Source organism: Pyxicephalus adspersus, chromosome 3, assembly GCF_032062135.1.
Source record: "Pyxicephalus adspersus chromosome 3, UCB_Pads_2.0, whole genome shotgun sequence".
Taxonomy (NCBI): Eukaryota; Metazoa; Chordata; class Amphibia; order Anura; family Pyxicephalidae; genus Pyxicephalus; species Pyxicephalus adspersus.
The window spans coordinates 8283037-8298596 of NC_092860.1; the positions used below are offsets into that span (position 1 = coordinate 8283037).

General features: G+C 44.6%; 2 protein-coding genes across 2 annotated transcripts in view; both read left to right on the forward strand.

Moving 5' to 3' along the window:
* Positions 1-582: 582 nt before the first annotated feature.
* On the forward strand, positions 583-5323 carry RPL38 (ribosomal protein L38). The gene is made up of 5 exons (XM_072403473.1): positions 583-685; positions 859-884; positions 1464-1524; positions 4621-4743; positions 5255-5323. The coding sequence occupies exons 2-5, from the start codon at positions 882-884 to the stop codon at positions 5278-5280; spliced, it is 213 nt and encodes a 70-aa protein (XP_072259574.1). The 5' UTR covers positions 583-685; positions 859-881; the 3' UTR covers positions 5281-5323.
* A 4751-nt stretch (positions 5324-10074) lies between these two features.
* TTYH2 (tweety family member 2) overlaps positions 10075-15560 on the forward strand; it is a gene marked incomplete at its 3' end in the record, with an annotated part of 47474 nt that continues 41988 nt past the window's right edge. Inside the window, 1 exon segment of the mRNA XM_072403474.1 lies at positions 10075-10279. Within this exon segment, the coding sequence (XP_072259575.1) occupies positions 10151-10279 (129 nt within the window). The 5' untranslated portion in view covers positions 10075-10150.

Sequence of the window (15560 nt, forward strand, 5' to 3'; positions counted from 1 at the left end):
GTCTGTCTTCATTGTCATCCTGTCCCATGAGCTTCCTGCATAGACCTTCTAATACACTTCAAATACTTAGTAAGTAGATGCATGGGGGCTTTAGCCAACTAAACAGCAAGTCCCCTGCAACACCATTAGATGGCGTAATTGCTTAATGTAGAACCCACAACAATGACGCTTTGCGCTAAGGACTCATCGACAACACATGCGCACATAACACTCATTGGTTTGCAATATGAACATGCACGGCAATACATTTCGGTGTTTGCTATTTTTTTAAATGCATTGCGCTGCAACTCAATGCAAAGCGCAAACATGCAACGCCCTACTTTTTATCAAACAAATACACCCTTACAATGCTGTTTTATTGTTTTTCGTATTTATTTAGGTTTTTAATGAGGATAATATAGATATAGAACAGAAACTTTATTAAAGTAACAACTCTCAAGCTAATTTATATACAACACACAAGTCACGTGATTTATTGCTGCTCATTGACGGCTTCGTCGTGCGGCGCTATGGCAACATCTCAGCCTTTAGTGTGCCACACAGGTCACGTGGTGTTCTCCTCGTCCCATAAGCCCTTCGCGATCCCACTAAGTTTGGCCTCGTCAGGCCTCCGTTTCCGGGTTTAAGTCAGAAAAAGCCGGAAGTGACGCTCCTTTCTCCCCTCTGGTTTCTGGCGACGGAACCGGTGAGTGGCGAGCAGAGAAATCCGCTTCCATCCTCTGTACTGTGCACTGTTTGGTGGCGGTGTGGTGTAACGGGGGTCGGGGGAGGGATGATGGAGGCCGGATGAAGGGATATTTTTGGGAGGTGGGTGACATGCATGTATAGATGGCTAACTCTTGTGTGTCTGTCCCGCAGGTCCCGGATTCAACTCTGCAGCCATGGTGAGTACTGCCTGGTCACGTGTTGTTAAAGAGAACCTGTCACCCTGTGTTTGTCCTCATTCTAAGTCTGCCTGATCCTTGCTTGTCACATTCCGGGTGTGTCAGTGTTGTCATGCAGGCCAATGGTGTGCAACCTCAGGCCTAGGGGCCCTTTGGAGCTTATGGTGTGGCCCTTTGACCCAAGTCATGTGCTATATAATACTCCCCTGCCCTTGTATCACCTACTGAAGCTTTGTAGGAGGTTCTTCTAGCTTTTTTTCCTCCTCTGTACAGTTCAATCTTACCTAAAGCCTGTCTTCCTTTAAGGCCTCCCCAATGTAAACTCTTCAGCCATAAGAGGCTCCATTCACTAATACCCCGACAGGTCTTCCATTCAAAAGACTGGAGAGCAGATCTGCAGGTAATGCGGTGACTGCCTCTGGTAAGGGATGCAGAATAGATTGCATTGCATTGGTCCCTCCACTTGCAGCATATAACGTGTATCAGCCTCCTGGAAGCAGCGCAGATTTGTGTGTCCTGTCTGTATAGCAGTGTCAGATCTTGTCTATATTGTTACTAACTGTCATGTTTTCTTTATAGCCCCGCAAAATTGAAGAGATCAAAGACTTCCTGCTGACAGCCAGAAGGAAGGATGCCAAATGTAAGTTGTCACCTGTAAAAGTACCCACCTGATGTACCTGTTAGCTTTAGTTTAGTTGTCTTGGATAAACTCCCTATACCAGGGATGTCATGTCGGCTTCCCATCAGCACGGTGGAAAGCATTCTGGCCTTTGCAGCGCTGGGTCCCAGGTTTGAATCTCACCCAGGACACTATCTGCATGGCGTTTGCAGGTTCTCCCTGTGTTTGCGTGGGTTTCCTCCCACGTTACAAAAACCTGCAGTTAGGTTAATTGGCTTCCCCCAAATTGAGCTACGTCTGTATTAAAGCATACCCAAACTCAGAAATTTCATCTTACATAAAAGAAGTAAAGTCAAAATTCTGTTCAGTTCAACACCCTTTTTTTTCAAAATTAAAAAAGGTTGCAGCATCTCCCCCTATTTCTCTGCTGCCTAGGCGGTTGAGAACGAATGGGAGCGCAAAGCCTCCTGGGATAGCTTCCTTGCACATCCCAGAAGGCTCTTGGGTGCTCCTTATGCCTGAGCATTTCAGGCATGCGCAGAAGGAGCCTTTTCATGAAAAGGAAAATATTGCCAACCTCCCGCATGCGCGGGGAGATCGGCAAGTTTTTTTTTCCATCTATGTCACCCAATCTCGCGCCTGGGTCAGGTGATGTAGGATGAAGATGGCGGCGCCAGCTCCAGGACAATGCGAGACGCGATGCAGGATCCCCAGATGGATCAGATAGTAGGGTGGCATCCCTGGATCGATGTCACCCTACAGATAGCCAAAAAGAAGAAAGGAAAGTGTGTTTGGTTTTTTTTTTGTGTTTTTTTTTTTTTTTTTTTTTTTGGATAGTTTTCAAATTGACCTTAGATTGTGATAATGACATGACTACGGTAGGGACATTAGATTGTGAGCTCCTTTCAGGGCAGCTAGTGACATGCAGCGCTTTACAAAGTCCCCAGCCATAATTTGTTGGCACTATATAAAATACTGGATAATAATGTTGGCCGTGATATTAAAGCTGAATTTAGAAATAAAAACGGCAGTAAGGTTCTTTATTGCAGATTGGACAGGCATTGTCCCTTTGCAATAGAATAAACTTTCTGTTTTTCATCTCTTCTGTAATGTACATTGGGCTGTGTGATCCCACCATAGGTAGCTGCTAGGATTGAATAGTTGCCATTCCTGCCTAGGCCAATCAAATTGGCCCAAATTCCTAAATACAAAAAGGAGCTAGGAGAGGATGAGTAGTTAAAAAAAAAAAAAATGAATAAATAAAACATGATGAGGCAGCTAAAATTTATTTCACCTGGCCATTCTGTATTAAAAAAAACTGCATTTTTTAGTTCTATTTAATCTGATGTTTGGCATTTTCCTATGAGTTCTTGTAGCCAATCCCTTCCTCATCCATTTATGAGTTGCCATCATTTTAGTTAACATTGAGGCTTCTGGGATATGTGATGGGTATCCATGATATTATTGTAACTAGTATTTATGTATCACTGACATATAGGCCATTGTCATGTCACTAACTGTCCTTTTAATAAACAGCAAGACATATTCATGTCTTTTAATACAGTTAATTGGGGGAAGCCAATTAACCTATCTGCATATTTTTGGAATGTGGGAGGAAACAGGAGTACCCCGAAGAAACCCACACAAACACTGGGAGAACCTGCAAACTCCATGCAGATAATGTCCTGGCTGAGAATAAAATCCGGGACCCAGCGCTGCAAAGGCCAGAGTGCTAACCACTGAGCCACCCATGATAAAGCTCTTTTCACCCCGCTATGCTATTCTCCATTGACTTGTACAGCTGTCATTGTTTGTTGCTACATGGATCTGTCAGGGTGACTTTTGTACACATCAGATTCTCACCTGAAACAAGCCTGACAATTTGTATCAGGCGATAATCATCTTAACGTGAGTACACAGCGTAGGTAAGAGAAAGATTGGGCAAAGAATTAATAAAATAACCAGCTTTTTGGTCATGTAGAGTGAGACTTGAAATGGGTAAAGAGTCATTTGGTATAAAAGGTTCACTCTCATACAAACCACCTTGTCTAGATCTTCATTCCTCCACTTGTGATGAGGAACCTAAAAAACTAGTCCTGTATTAGGTGATTTAATAACTGACTATACTTTTCATGGTTGCATCTAAAAATCCTGACCTATTATTAATAAACAGGATTTATATAATGCCATCATATTACGCAGCGCTGTACATAAAATGTGTTATTTAATTTGCAACCGGGGCACATGTTGCTAGCTTGCTGGTGTGAGGGTGAACTTTTTTTATGTCATATACGTACATATATGTACCTTTTTCAGCCTAGATCTCTGTTGGGTTCAGTAACCTCATTACAAAGTGAATCCCTAATCTGGCATTAAATAATGGGTGCAATGCAGGGCAAGGTTTCTGGTCTGTTAGTACTGTGAGGTGCAACTGTTGTCTATGCAGGTTCATGGTGTCTTCATTGGGCAGAATTTTTATCCTGTACTATGGGTTATGTAGCATAAAAAATTTTAGCACTGCATTCAATTGGGCTTCATAAGATAAACATTACTGATGAGGATCTAGACAATAACACATGAGTGACACCAGGCTGCTCTTGAGTGAAGTCTTATTGGTTTTCTTTAGTGGCAGAAGGAAAAAGAATGTGTAATGTACAGGTTGTAAGTGAAGGTAAAATTGTCTCGTCAATAAAATCTTCAGGGCAGTGCAGCACTAGCTATATGGGAAGAGATGTTTGTCCTGCATCTCCTGGTAATGAGTAATATCTGGCTGCAAGTACATCTCTCCCGAAGTGCTCCTAGGAGAGAGGACGCTGCTTCTTCCACAAATAGAGAGCACAATGGGAATTTTTTGCTGCTGGTCTTCTGTGTGCTAGATCTGCTTCTCTATCATTGTATCTATTCTGCTGCCTGGTACTAGGAATGTTTGATCCAGAAATAGGATGAATATTCCAGCAAAAGCCATTCCTTCCACAGATGAGTACTGAGATCACTACAGTAGTACACAGCTTGGTGCACCACATTCTGTAAAGCTCGGAAGGTGCTTCTATTGAGGTTTAGCACATTATTTTGCTTGTGAAAATGTGGCCATTTTTTAAATGCTCTTTTCCCCTACAGCTGTTAAGATCAAGAAGAACAAGGATAATGTAAAATTCAAGGTCCGCTGCAGCAAGTACCTGTACACTTTGGTCATCACAGACAAAGAGAAGGCAGAGAAGCTAAAACAGTCCCTCCCTCCAGGTAAGTCAACACCTAGTTTATATATTCTTGTACCTACCTACTCTCCAAACATGTCAGACATACCCAAACTGTATGAGCAATGACAACCTGAACTTAAAATACAAGTGACTTGCCCAGAACCTTCTGATCAGTGTTTGTAATCATTGATATTGTGTATGCTTTGTGCTCATTAGTAGCACATATTTTTTTTTTTTTATGCTAAAACTCAACTCCTTCATTTTAGTTTCATCCTTTTCCTACAATAGTCTGAACCTAATAGCATAATTGCAGCATGGACCTGTTTAGGGACCACAAGTCCCATACCTTCAGTCTGAAGCTGCAATAGGTGTCTTGCTATCACTAGTACCGCAACAAATAGCCATGCCACATACAAAACGTGGTGGGAACGAAAATGCATCTCCAAGTTACTCCCCATAATAACTAATTCGTAATAAAATCTGTAAAGAGTTAGAATACTAAGGATGGTAAATTTAGCACAGACAACTTATTGTGTTTTCTTTTTGTTTTGCAGGTCTGTCAGTGAAAGAACTGAAGTAAACCTTTTCTTATCCTTTGTTCAATAAAATGTAGAAAAAAATCATCTGGTTGTCCTGGGTTTTGTGTTGAAGTTGGTATTCAGCTGCTGGAATTTTATTCCTTTGGTTTTGAAGGGTGAAAAAAGACATGACTGGCTGCAGAATGATCTGTGAATAACTTTGGAGAATCATTTAGGATTTGTTTGGGTATATTTGCAGACTTTTTTTCTGTAGAAAGGTTTCCTTTTTACACTCCAGATCAGCCTTCCCCAACATTTAACATAGGGAACTATTCAGGTTTAACATGGGAAACCCATTGTAAAATTTAATTTATCCACAGATCACAGTATATTAGTGTGGTGGTCAGTGGGAAGAGTTCCTCTTTTATATTGCTGGCCATTGGGAAGAATGTCGCCCTACAGAAGCCAAAAAGATAATTGGTGTCCCCCAAACTGACCTGGAAGGTCCATATTGCTCAAGGAGCCCCTAGCAACCTCAGGAAGAACCCTGTTTGGGAAACACTGCTATAAAGGTTTTAACTTTAGATGATTGCAGTGGTAACCCACTTAAAGGACTCTATAAGATAAAACCCCTTCAAGGCCTAAATGTCTGCAAAATCAAAAAGCTATTTGTGTTTACCATAATCTGTTGCAAAATGCATTAGTCCCCCCATAGGTCTATAGTCTTTGCATGGAGCTGTATATCCTTAATGCCTGTGGGTATTTATTATTATTAAATAGGATTTATATAGCGCCAACATATTACGCAGCGCTGTACATTAAATAGGTATTTGTAACATGAATTGGGTACAATTTGTTACGAATGTCCTCAGTTGTAGCCACTTCATTGTGCTGTACAGGTCTGTGACTTAAAGTGTAACACCCCAACACAATGCAAGGAATCATGGGACATAAAAATTGCTGCAGCTTCTCTGCTGCCCTCTAGTGTTAAGCTATTGAAACCCAGTTAGGCTTGTGAACAATGCCAGTTGTATTTTTTTTTTTTTTTTTTGTTAAAGCTGCCTTGGCTATTCAGTCAGAGTTTAGACTCTATGGAAAGTCAGATGCATTTACAGACACGTGGCGCTATCCAAAGGCGGACATTTCATTTGTTTTTAGCAGTCAGCTGTCTGTTCATACATATTCCATTATTATATATATTTTATTTATTTTTTTCAATCCTGCTGGAAATTCTAATCACTCCTTGCATTCTCTGCTTAGCAGGTATGTTCTTCATAAGTATCCAAGGACTTGCCACCTCTGCAGATATGGAGGGGGAGATTTCCATAGCCCTGTCCTAGGGTGGAAATGCTGTTCATTGATACAGCACTACAAGCTATTTCATTCTATCAGAGCCAAGTCTTGCATGTGACTGGTAATGTAATTGAAAGCAACTGGCACAACTTCCCAGAACAAGTAGTTCAGGGAAGTTTGTTTGGTTGCATTCAATTACCGGGTCACATGTAAGGCTTGGCTCTGATATAATTAAATAGCTGCTGGCATCTGACTTGACCGCTCGTTATATGGAAATTATGTCTTCCATAATCACATTTCTTGCAAGAAACTTCACATTACCAATTGAACGTTAAACAATTACAGTATATGTTTCCATTCTCAAATATTTCTAATGGCAAAATGTATTGTTTCTAGCTTTGCATAGAAAGGGGTTGAAACTGTACACCTTAGTCTCCAAATTTTCCCTTTCTATTCAAAATTAAAGAAAAGGAAAAACTGGTTTACATACAGTTTGGAGGGACCAGGAAGAACCTTACTACAGGCAGGCTTATTAAATGCTATTTATCTATTTAATGTACAGCGCTGTGTAATATGTTGGTGCTATATAAATCCTGTATAATAATAATAATAATAATGTAGTGCCAGCATATAACAGCTCTGTACATTAAATATGGGTTTCAAAACACAGATACAGACAATGACACAGGAGGAGAGGACCCTGCCCTGAGGAGCTTACAATTTAGGAGGTGGAGGAAGTATCACAAAATAGGAGGGTAGATATGGAGTGGTGGGTAAGTTGTGAGGGTTATAAGAGACAGATACCTGGTAGTTGAGTTGGAAAGATGAGTTTTAAGGGATCATTAAATGAGCAGAAAGTAGGAGCAAGAAGAAAAGGATAAGGAAGATTCCTGGGAGTTGGGGGTCGCTCTAGAAAATGTTGCGTGTGATGAAGTTGAGTGAGGAAGTCATTAGTAGGTCATTGGAGGAGCAAAGAGAGCAGCTAGGTATTTAGAGTATTTTTTTTTATTAGGTCAGAAAGGTAAGTAAGACAAGCACTGTGGAGGGATTTGAAGGCAAAACAGCTTGAATTTGATTCTCAGGTAAAATGGAAGCCTATGAAGAACTACAAGTACCAGCTTGTCACTTGTCCACTTGCCAGTAACCACAATTATTAAACAAAAACCCTCCTGCATGCAAATTCAGCAGCATTCTAACCGCATTTTTGAAAATACTTTATTTTAGCTTTTTTGACCTATTAACAAGCAGTACTATCAGGACTCTAGTGCTCATCTCTACTCCAGTTTACAGGCAAATCAAATAGTAAACAGGACAAAAATGGCACCCTTAGAGCCTACAAAAAGCCAACAGCAGTTACTATTCCAAAAGGATTCTCAGAGAAATAACTTACTTGTACAGATTGCAATGAGTTCACCACCAGATGGCGCCACCACATCAGCAATTCAGTTGACAATTATTTAGTTTGTTTTCCATTCCAATAACATAAAGCTGACACTGCTCACATTTCATTTATATGTAGATATTGTAATCAGTGTGGTGCAGACTGTAAGTCATCATAAAGTTTTTTCATAAAGTGCAAAATTAGAAATATTTTAAACTCCTGTTTGTTACAAGACAATTTTTCGCGGGTCAGTTTGAGGCTATGTGACAATAAAGGGGGCCCGGTAATGAGCTCAGAATCTAATTTTACACTATATGGAAGCAGTGGTCTTTCTGTAGAGATTTGGTAACTCCTCTTAGGTCTGTGTGGTCAGAAATGTTCAAGCTCCCTGAGAGATTGAGTCTGAGCCAAACCTCTGCAGAGATACCACTGATTCCATTCACAGAGCAAAGATCCTTTTGTGCAGCATGCTGGCAGAGGACTACTTTTCTATTTAGACTGGCTGCTTTCTAAAAAAAAAAACAAACTTTGCCTACCTTTTATGCATTGAAATGTGTTCAGCTGGAGGGGTAAGCTGGAACTGGGTTTTAGGATCCCTTAACATCTCTTCTGACATGAATTCACTTTGCTATGTGCTGCCCATTCAAGGCAACAGAACCAGAAAATAAAAATCATTAAAATCTAAAAGACTAAAACCAACTTTAACAGCAATAGATATTTCAGCATGCAGTACTCTTTTCTGCCACTAGATGTCCGCAGTCCAATAGGCAGCATCATTTATCCCACTTCACCTACATCCTCTACTTTCTGGCCAATGAAAGAAGCAGCAGCACAGCCCATTTACCCATCACTCTGCTTTCTTCTCCTATCAGCATGTTGGAACTAATTGTGGTGCTTTTTTTCTCTTTTCTCCAGCCCTGCTGTACTAAAGGCTGATCAACCAGCACATCTTGCATAGATGATAAGCACATTAACTCTTTTCCATATACCGCACTCCGCATACATTGACAAGGTTATTCACATGAAGATCTAAAAGAGAAAAACAAGTTTTGAGTCACACAGAGCACATGAGTGTGGCGAGGATCAGATTGATTAGCAGATCCCAGCGGGAGTTTATTTTCTTGTGATGTCCACCAGTGAGGAGGGAAATGGCCAAAATATAATTAGAAGGCTAATTAAAATCCTGTGACTGAGGGATGGAGGGATGGCTGCCACTCAGACATGTGACCGGCCCGCCACAATCGAGTGCTTCATACAATGCATTGGTAGGTTTTATACAGAGAGGAACCAGGCCATTCCCCACCTCTTAGATTGTAAGCTCTTTGGGTAAGGGGCCTCTCCTCCTATGTCACTGTCTGTTTTTGTATGCCATTTACAACCCCTAATTAATGTACAGCGCTGCATTATATGTTGGCGCTATATAAATACTGTTTATTAATAATATTAATAATAATAATTCCAAATGGTACCCCTAAAATCCTTGTTTTTCTACATATGGCCCCTAAAAATCCACCTCTGCCCCATATGGCCCCCAAAAATTTACCGATGCCCCCAAAATCTACCCCCACTCTGTATGGCCCCCTAAAATCCACCTCTGCCCCCATATGGCTGCCTAAAATCTACCCCCTACACCGCATGGTCCCTTAAAATCCACCCCTGCCCCCATATGATGGCCTAAAATCCACCCTTAACCCCCCAAATTTCCCCTTTTCATCCATATGGCTCCCTAAAATTCACCCTTTCCCTGTATGACCCCCTAGACCCCCTAAACCCCCCTCATTCGTATGACCCCCTAAAATCCACTTCTGTTCCCCATATGCTTGCTTAAAAGCCACCCTTTCCTCCATATGACCCCCTAAAATCCACCCCACTCTCTAAATGGCCCCATAATTGACCCCTATCTCCAAATGGTTTCCTAAAATTCAAACCTTCCCCTGTATGGCCCCCTAAAACCCTTCGCCTCCCCCAAATGAACCTACCTACACCCAACCATCCAATGTATATCCAATCATCTGGGTTCTGATCTCCAGGAAATCAGATTGTATGGTCAGCTTCAATCCTATGCCGGGTGCCACCATAGACACGTGATGCCTCCTAATAACCTGAACAACCGGCCACTATCGTGATTTCTGTCCTGGGGCGCTGTGCACGCCACTGCGCGTGCTGGCAGCCGGTCCGCCGTGTACGCGCAGCGCGCCCCAGTGGCAGGCAGTGGTAATGCTGTTCTTGGCTCGGGCGCTGGGGATCTGATCGGGGGGATGGCGGCTGCACGCGTGGAATATATCACCCCATGGTGGGTGTACTGGCTGCACAACATCCCGCACCTCGACCTCTCCCTGCAACCCCGGACTGCCGACTTCCAGCCCGGGGAGTCCGGGTACAGGCAGGTAAGTGCTGGGAAGTGCCCGGGGAGGGTTCTGGGTCCCAGGGAAGGACTTGGATGGGGTCTTTGTTCCATGTTAGTGCCCCAAATAATGGCCGGGGAGACTCAGGCTCAGGCTTGGTACTTCTGCAGAATAGAAATAAGGAGCTTTATCGGGAGATATCGCAAGTCTGTGCCTGGGACTGAGCTAGGAGGGGTCACTGGATGGTCCCTGGCACTGAGGATTGGCACGGGAGACGTCCCTGGGGGTCTTTGTGTCTGTTCCTGGCACTGAGGAAGTATGGTCCTTGGTGGGCTTGTCTGTCCCTGGGGTTCTGCCCAACTATCCTTGGCACTGGGGAAGGAATGGTCCCTAGATTGTCACTGGGGTCTGCATGTCTGTCCCTGGCACTGAGGAAAGATGGTCCCTAGATTGTACCTGGGGTCTGCAGGTCTAGCCATGGCACTGGCAAATGAGTTGTCCCTGTGGATCATGTCTGTCCCTGGTACTGGGGAAAGAGAGGTGCCTAGATTGACCATGGAGGGCTTCAGGTCTGTACCTGGCACTGAGGAAGGCGTGGTCCCTGGGGGTCTTGTTTGTTCCTGGCACTGAGAAAGGAACATTCCACAGATTTTCCAGGTATGTAGCTGGCACCAAGGAAGTTTGGTCCCTGGTGGTCTGCATGTCTATCCCTGGCACTGAGGAATGAATGGTCCCTTGATTGTGCTTCAGGTTCTGCAAGTCTGTCCCTGGCACTGAGGAAAGCTAGTCCCTAGATTGTACCTGGGGTCCGGCCATGGCACTGATTGAGGATGGGTTCTGAGACTTTGCAAGCTGTCCCTGGCACTGGCAAAGGAGTTGTCCCTGTGCATCATGTCTGTCCCTGGTACTGAAGAAAGAGGGGTACCTAGATTGACCCTGGAGGACTGCAGGTCTGTGCCTGGCACTGGGGAGAGATGGTCCCTAGATTGTACCCGGGGTCTGCAGATCTGGCCATGGCACTGATAGAGAATGGGTTCTGGGGTTTTGCAAATCTGTCCCTGGCACTGGCAAATGAGTTGTCCCTGTGGATCATGTCTGTCCCTGGTACTGAGGAAAGAGAGGTACTTAGATTGACCCTGGGGGGCTGCAGGTCTGTACCTGGCACTGAGGAAGGTGTTGTCCCTTGAGGTCTTGTTTGTCCCTGGCACTGAGAAAGGAACAATCCCCAGAGTTTCCAGGTATGTACCTGGCATCAAGGAAGTATGTTGTCTGGTGCTCTGCATATCCCTGGCATAGGAGTAGTCTCTGGGGGTTGATGTCATATCCCTGGCACTGAGGAAGGAGTGGTCCCTGGAGGTCTTGATTGTCCCTGGCACTGAAGAAGCAATGGTCCCCAGAATTTACAGGTCTGGCACCAAGGAAGTTTGGTCCCTAGTGGTCTGCATGTCTGTCCCTGGCACTGGCAAAAAGGTAGTCTCGGGGGGTCTTGATGTCTAACACTGGCACTGAGGAGTGAATGGTCCCTTGATTGTGCTTCAGGTTCTAGAAGTCTGTGCCTGGCACAGGAGTTGTCCCTAATGGTTTGCATGTCTGTCCCTGGCACTGAGAAAGAATGGTTACTGGTGTTCTGCAAGTCTGTGTCTGGCACCAAGGAAGGAATGGACCCCGGATTGGTTCTGAATTTCTGTCCCCAGCCCCGGCACATTAGTTGCATGTCTATCCCCAGCATGGAAGAAATGGTGCCTGGATTTTCCCTGTTGTCACAAGGACAGGAGTTGTTGCTTGAACTGTCCCTGACGTTCTTCATTTCGGTGGCACAGCAGTTGTCCCTAGATTTATCATAGGAGATTCTGCGGGTTTGTCCCTGGCACAGTATCGGTCCCTAGAGTTTTGGTTGTTTGTCTAGTTCTGTTCTCCCCACTTGCATTGTCTTGTAAATATTTTTTCCCCTATGCTTTGTCCCTAAAATGTTGCAGATCAGTCCCTGGCATTGGAACAGGAATGGTTCCTGGGGTTGGACAGATCTGTCCCAGGAGTTGTCCCCACTTATCTTGGGGATTCTTCACCCCTTGGGTTGTCCTAATCTTGCAGTAGTTTCCCTGGCTTTGCCTCTTCTCCACCAAAAATCCAAAAACATCATTTGCCCCTTTGCCCAATCACCATGCATGTTTTTTGGCAACGCTTCCAGCGCCGCCATTTTTGAGTACGTTGGAAAATTGTGGTGCCCATCAAGCCGTCTTCACCTTTTTCCCCACAGACAAAGAGAGAATAATTTAGCAGCAGGGTGCTGAGCTGCGTTCCCCAAAGGGATGGAGAGGGAGATGACGGGCAGGTGTCTTTTCTCCAATGGATCTGTTGGCACCCTGTGGGCACCGTAACCTTTTGTTCCCCCATCTCCCCTCCTCCCCCGTCATTTAGCCACCACAGAAGTCCAGAGTTGCTCTTTCTCATGGTGAGATCGCAGCCTGGCGTTCACAAATCTCATGAAAAACATAGAACCCCCCAGACACATCGTTATCCTTTTGTGTCAAGCTGAAGGAAGCTTTGTGTTTTCTCAAAAGCGCCTTGGAGAGTTGGAGGAAAAGGGGGGGGGGATGTCTGTCTGAGAATTGCACATTCACCGGGGATTCGCCAGACATTCACCTGATTGCTTGTGGAAGTAGGGGCGCAACAAATGACTATAAAAAATGCAGCCATAAAAAGTTATTGCATTGGAAACACCAATGAAACCAGAATGCTAATGTGTTTCAAGGTGCAAAGCGGAACTGCGGGCATATATACAAAGCACAAATAATTCCGGAAGTATTTACCCATTATTTATCCATAGTCCCAGGTGTCACAGACCTATCCATAGTCCCAGGGGTCAATGACCTATCGGTGGTCCTTGGCCCGGGTTTCACAGACCAATCCATAGTCCAGGTGTCACAGACCTATCTTTGGTCCCTGGTCCAGGTGTCACAGACCTATCAACGGTCCTTGGCCCAGGTGTCACAAACCTATCCATAGTCCCAGGTCTCACTGACCTATCGGTAGTCCCTGGCTTGGGTGTCACAGATCTATACCTAGTCCCTGGCCCATGTGTTACAGACCTATCCATAGTCCCTGGCCCAGTTGTCCCTGACCTATCCATAGACCCTGGCCCCGGTGTCACAGACCTATCCATAGTCCCTGGCCCAGGTGTCACAGACCTATCCGCATTCCCTAGCCTAGATGTCACAGACCTATCGGTGGTCCCTGGCCCAGGTGTCACAGACCTATCCATAGTCCCTGGCCCAGGTGTCACAGACCTATCCGCATTCCCTAGCCTAGATGTCACAGACCTATCGGTGGTCCCTGGCCCAGGTGTCACAGACCAATCTATAGTCCCTGACCCGGTTGTCCCAGACCTATCCGTAGACCCTGGCCCTGGTGTCACAGACCTATCCATGGTCCTTGGCCCTGGTGTCACAGACCTATCCATAGTCCCTGGCCCTGGTGTCACAGACCAATCTATAGTCCCTGGCCCGGGTGCCACAGATCTATCCTCAGTCCCTAGCCTAGGTGTCACAGAAGTGGCCAAATGGAATTTCAAACCTGCTAAACAGTGTATTTTGGTCATTTTTGCAGTCACCAGCTGCTTGAAATTGCCAAATTTTTTAATCCCAGGCGCCTGGCCTGGATAAAGGCTACAAAGAGTCAACATGCGCCAGGATTTTTGTTTTTGTTGAATATTTAGTATGAATGTTTTTTATTGATACATTCCTTGTGTCCTTTCCTGCTGTCACTCCAAGACGACAATGTGCTGCCCCCCGCAGGTCCATTTCCTAGGGCCCGTAGCGCCAGATGAGCGCACCACGTTCCTTTCTCATTGAGTGTTTTTGAATGCCTCTCGGTCGGTGGGCACTTAACGGCACATTTATTTCTTCTTCAATCTGATCGCCACTTTCAGGGGGCCAAATGTCTAAAAGGCCAATCAGATTTATTTTATCACAGAGCACCATTAATAGACTGCCCCTTCCTGATCTCCAGAATGCGTTTTTCTGGCGCATAACCATTTCCTATAAAGAAATGCGACGCTTGTTGTGCAGGTGACCCCCATATGTTTTATAGCCAATGCTTCACTTTGCTCATCGTACGGTTTCTGCACTGCCTGCAGGCTGCTCGCTGTCATCCTCGAGGATTTGTCAGCAATATAGGGCACGGCATTTTGAGTTGAGAAAAAAAAAATCAGATTTAGGCTTCTCTGCATTTTTATTCTCTCTTAGCTAAATCTGAAAATAAAATCCTCTGATTCTCTGATAGCTTTCCTTGCTTTGCCACCAGGCTTAGTATTTACAGAACGCAAGCAGGGAAGAATCTGCAGCAAACCTCTGCAATGTATTTAAATGGTTTGGAGATTCATGTAAGTGAATGCAATTGACCTGTGGAGGGCTGGTACAGTTATAACTCTAATAAGACAGGACAGGCCCATAGGGGGCAGCGTTTGTGTTGGGCAGCCTCACTAATATAGACCACACCCCTTTTTTCCTGCCTGCTGGTGGTATAAAGCCAGAGCTGGCCCTGTATGGGTTAGGCAGTTGTGCAGAAGGTAGTTTTGGGGTATGTAGGTTGACCATTGCATTACATTTTTTCTTTTTTTTCCCCTATCAAAAATTTCCAAAAATAGATTTGCTGTCTGATTTTGTATTAACAACCTGGATTATCATCGTCTTTGCTCTTTGAGTTGTGCAGAGAACCCAAATATAACCAGGCAGGTCATAGGTGGACCCAGTGCATCCTGTAATCAGCACTAAAGACACGCCCCCTTTCATTATCTGCAATACAAGTGGTTGTAAGGACACTGAGGGGCGTGGCTACTACTCAGCTCTGCCAGAGCAGAGCACTTTAATAGCAGATATATTAAATCTGGGTGTTCAGGATTTTATTGTGATATTACCAGACTTTAATTGGGCTTTAGGACTGAAATGTGAGAAATGTTTATTCCCTTTCTGTGTTCTATTTATATTCATTGGTGGTAACGTGTACCCTAATTACACCCGCTGGTTATTTATAATGTGTCACTGGGAATGTAGGTCAGAAATCCAGAAATAAATGCAGGGAACGATTCTCCGGCGTGCTTCCAGGAGAATCGGCTTTACAGGTGGCGGAGGAGTGAAATCCTTCTTCTTGGTGCCGGATTCACGGGGCCAGGCGTGACTGTGACACCAACATGCAGTGATGGGTACAAGGAGAGGTAGGGATGGGTTACAGTTTAAAGGAATAGTCCACCCAGAATGGAAATGTCAGGGCCCTGTGCCCAGTTCCTGGAGTCTGTCAATCTGCTGTGCCCATTAGGAGTCCCCCT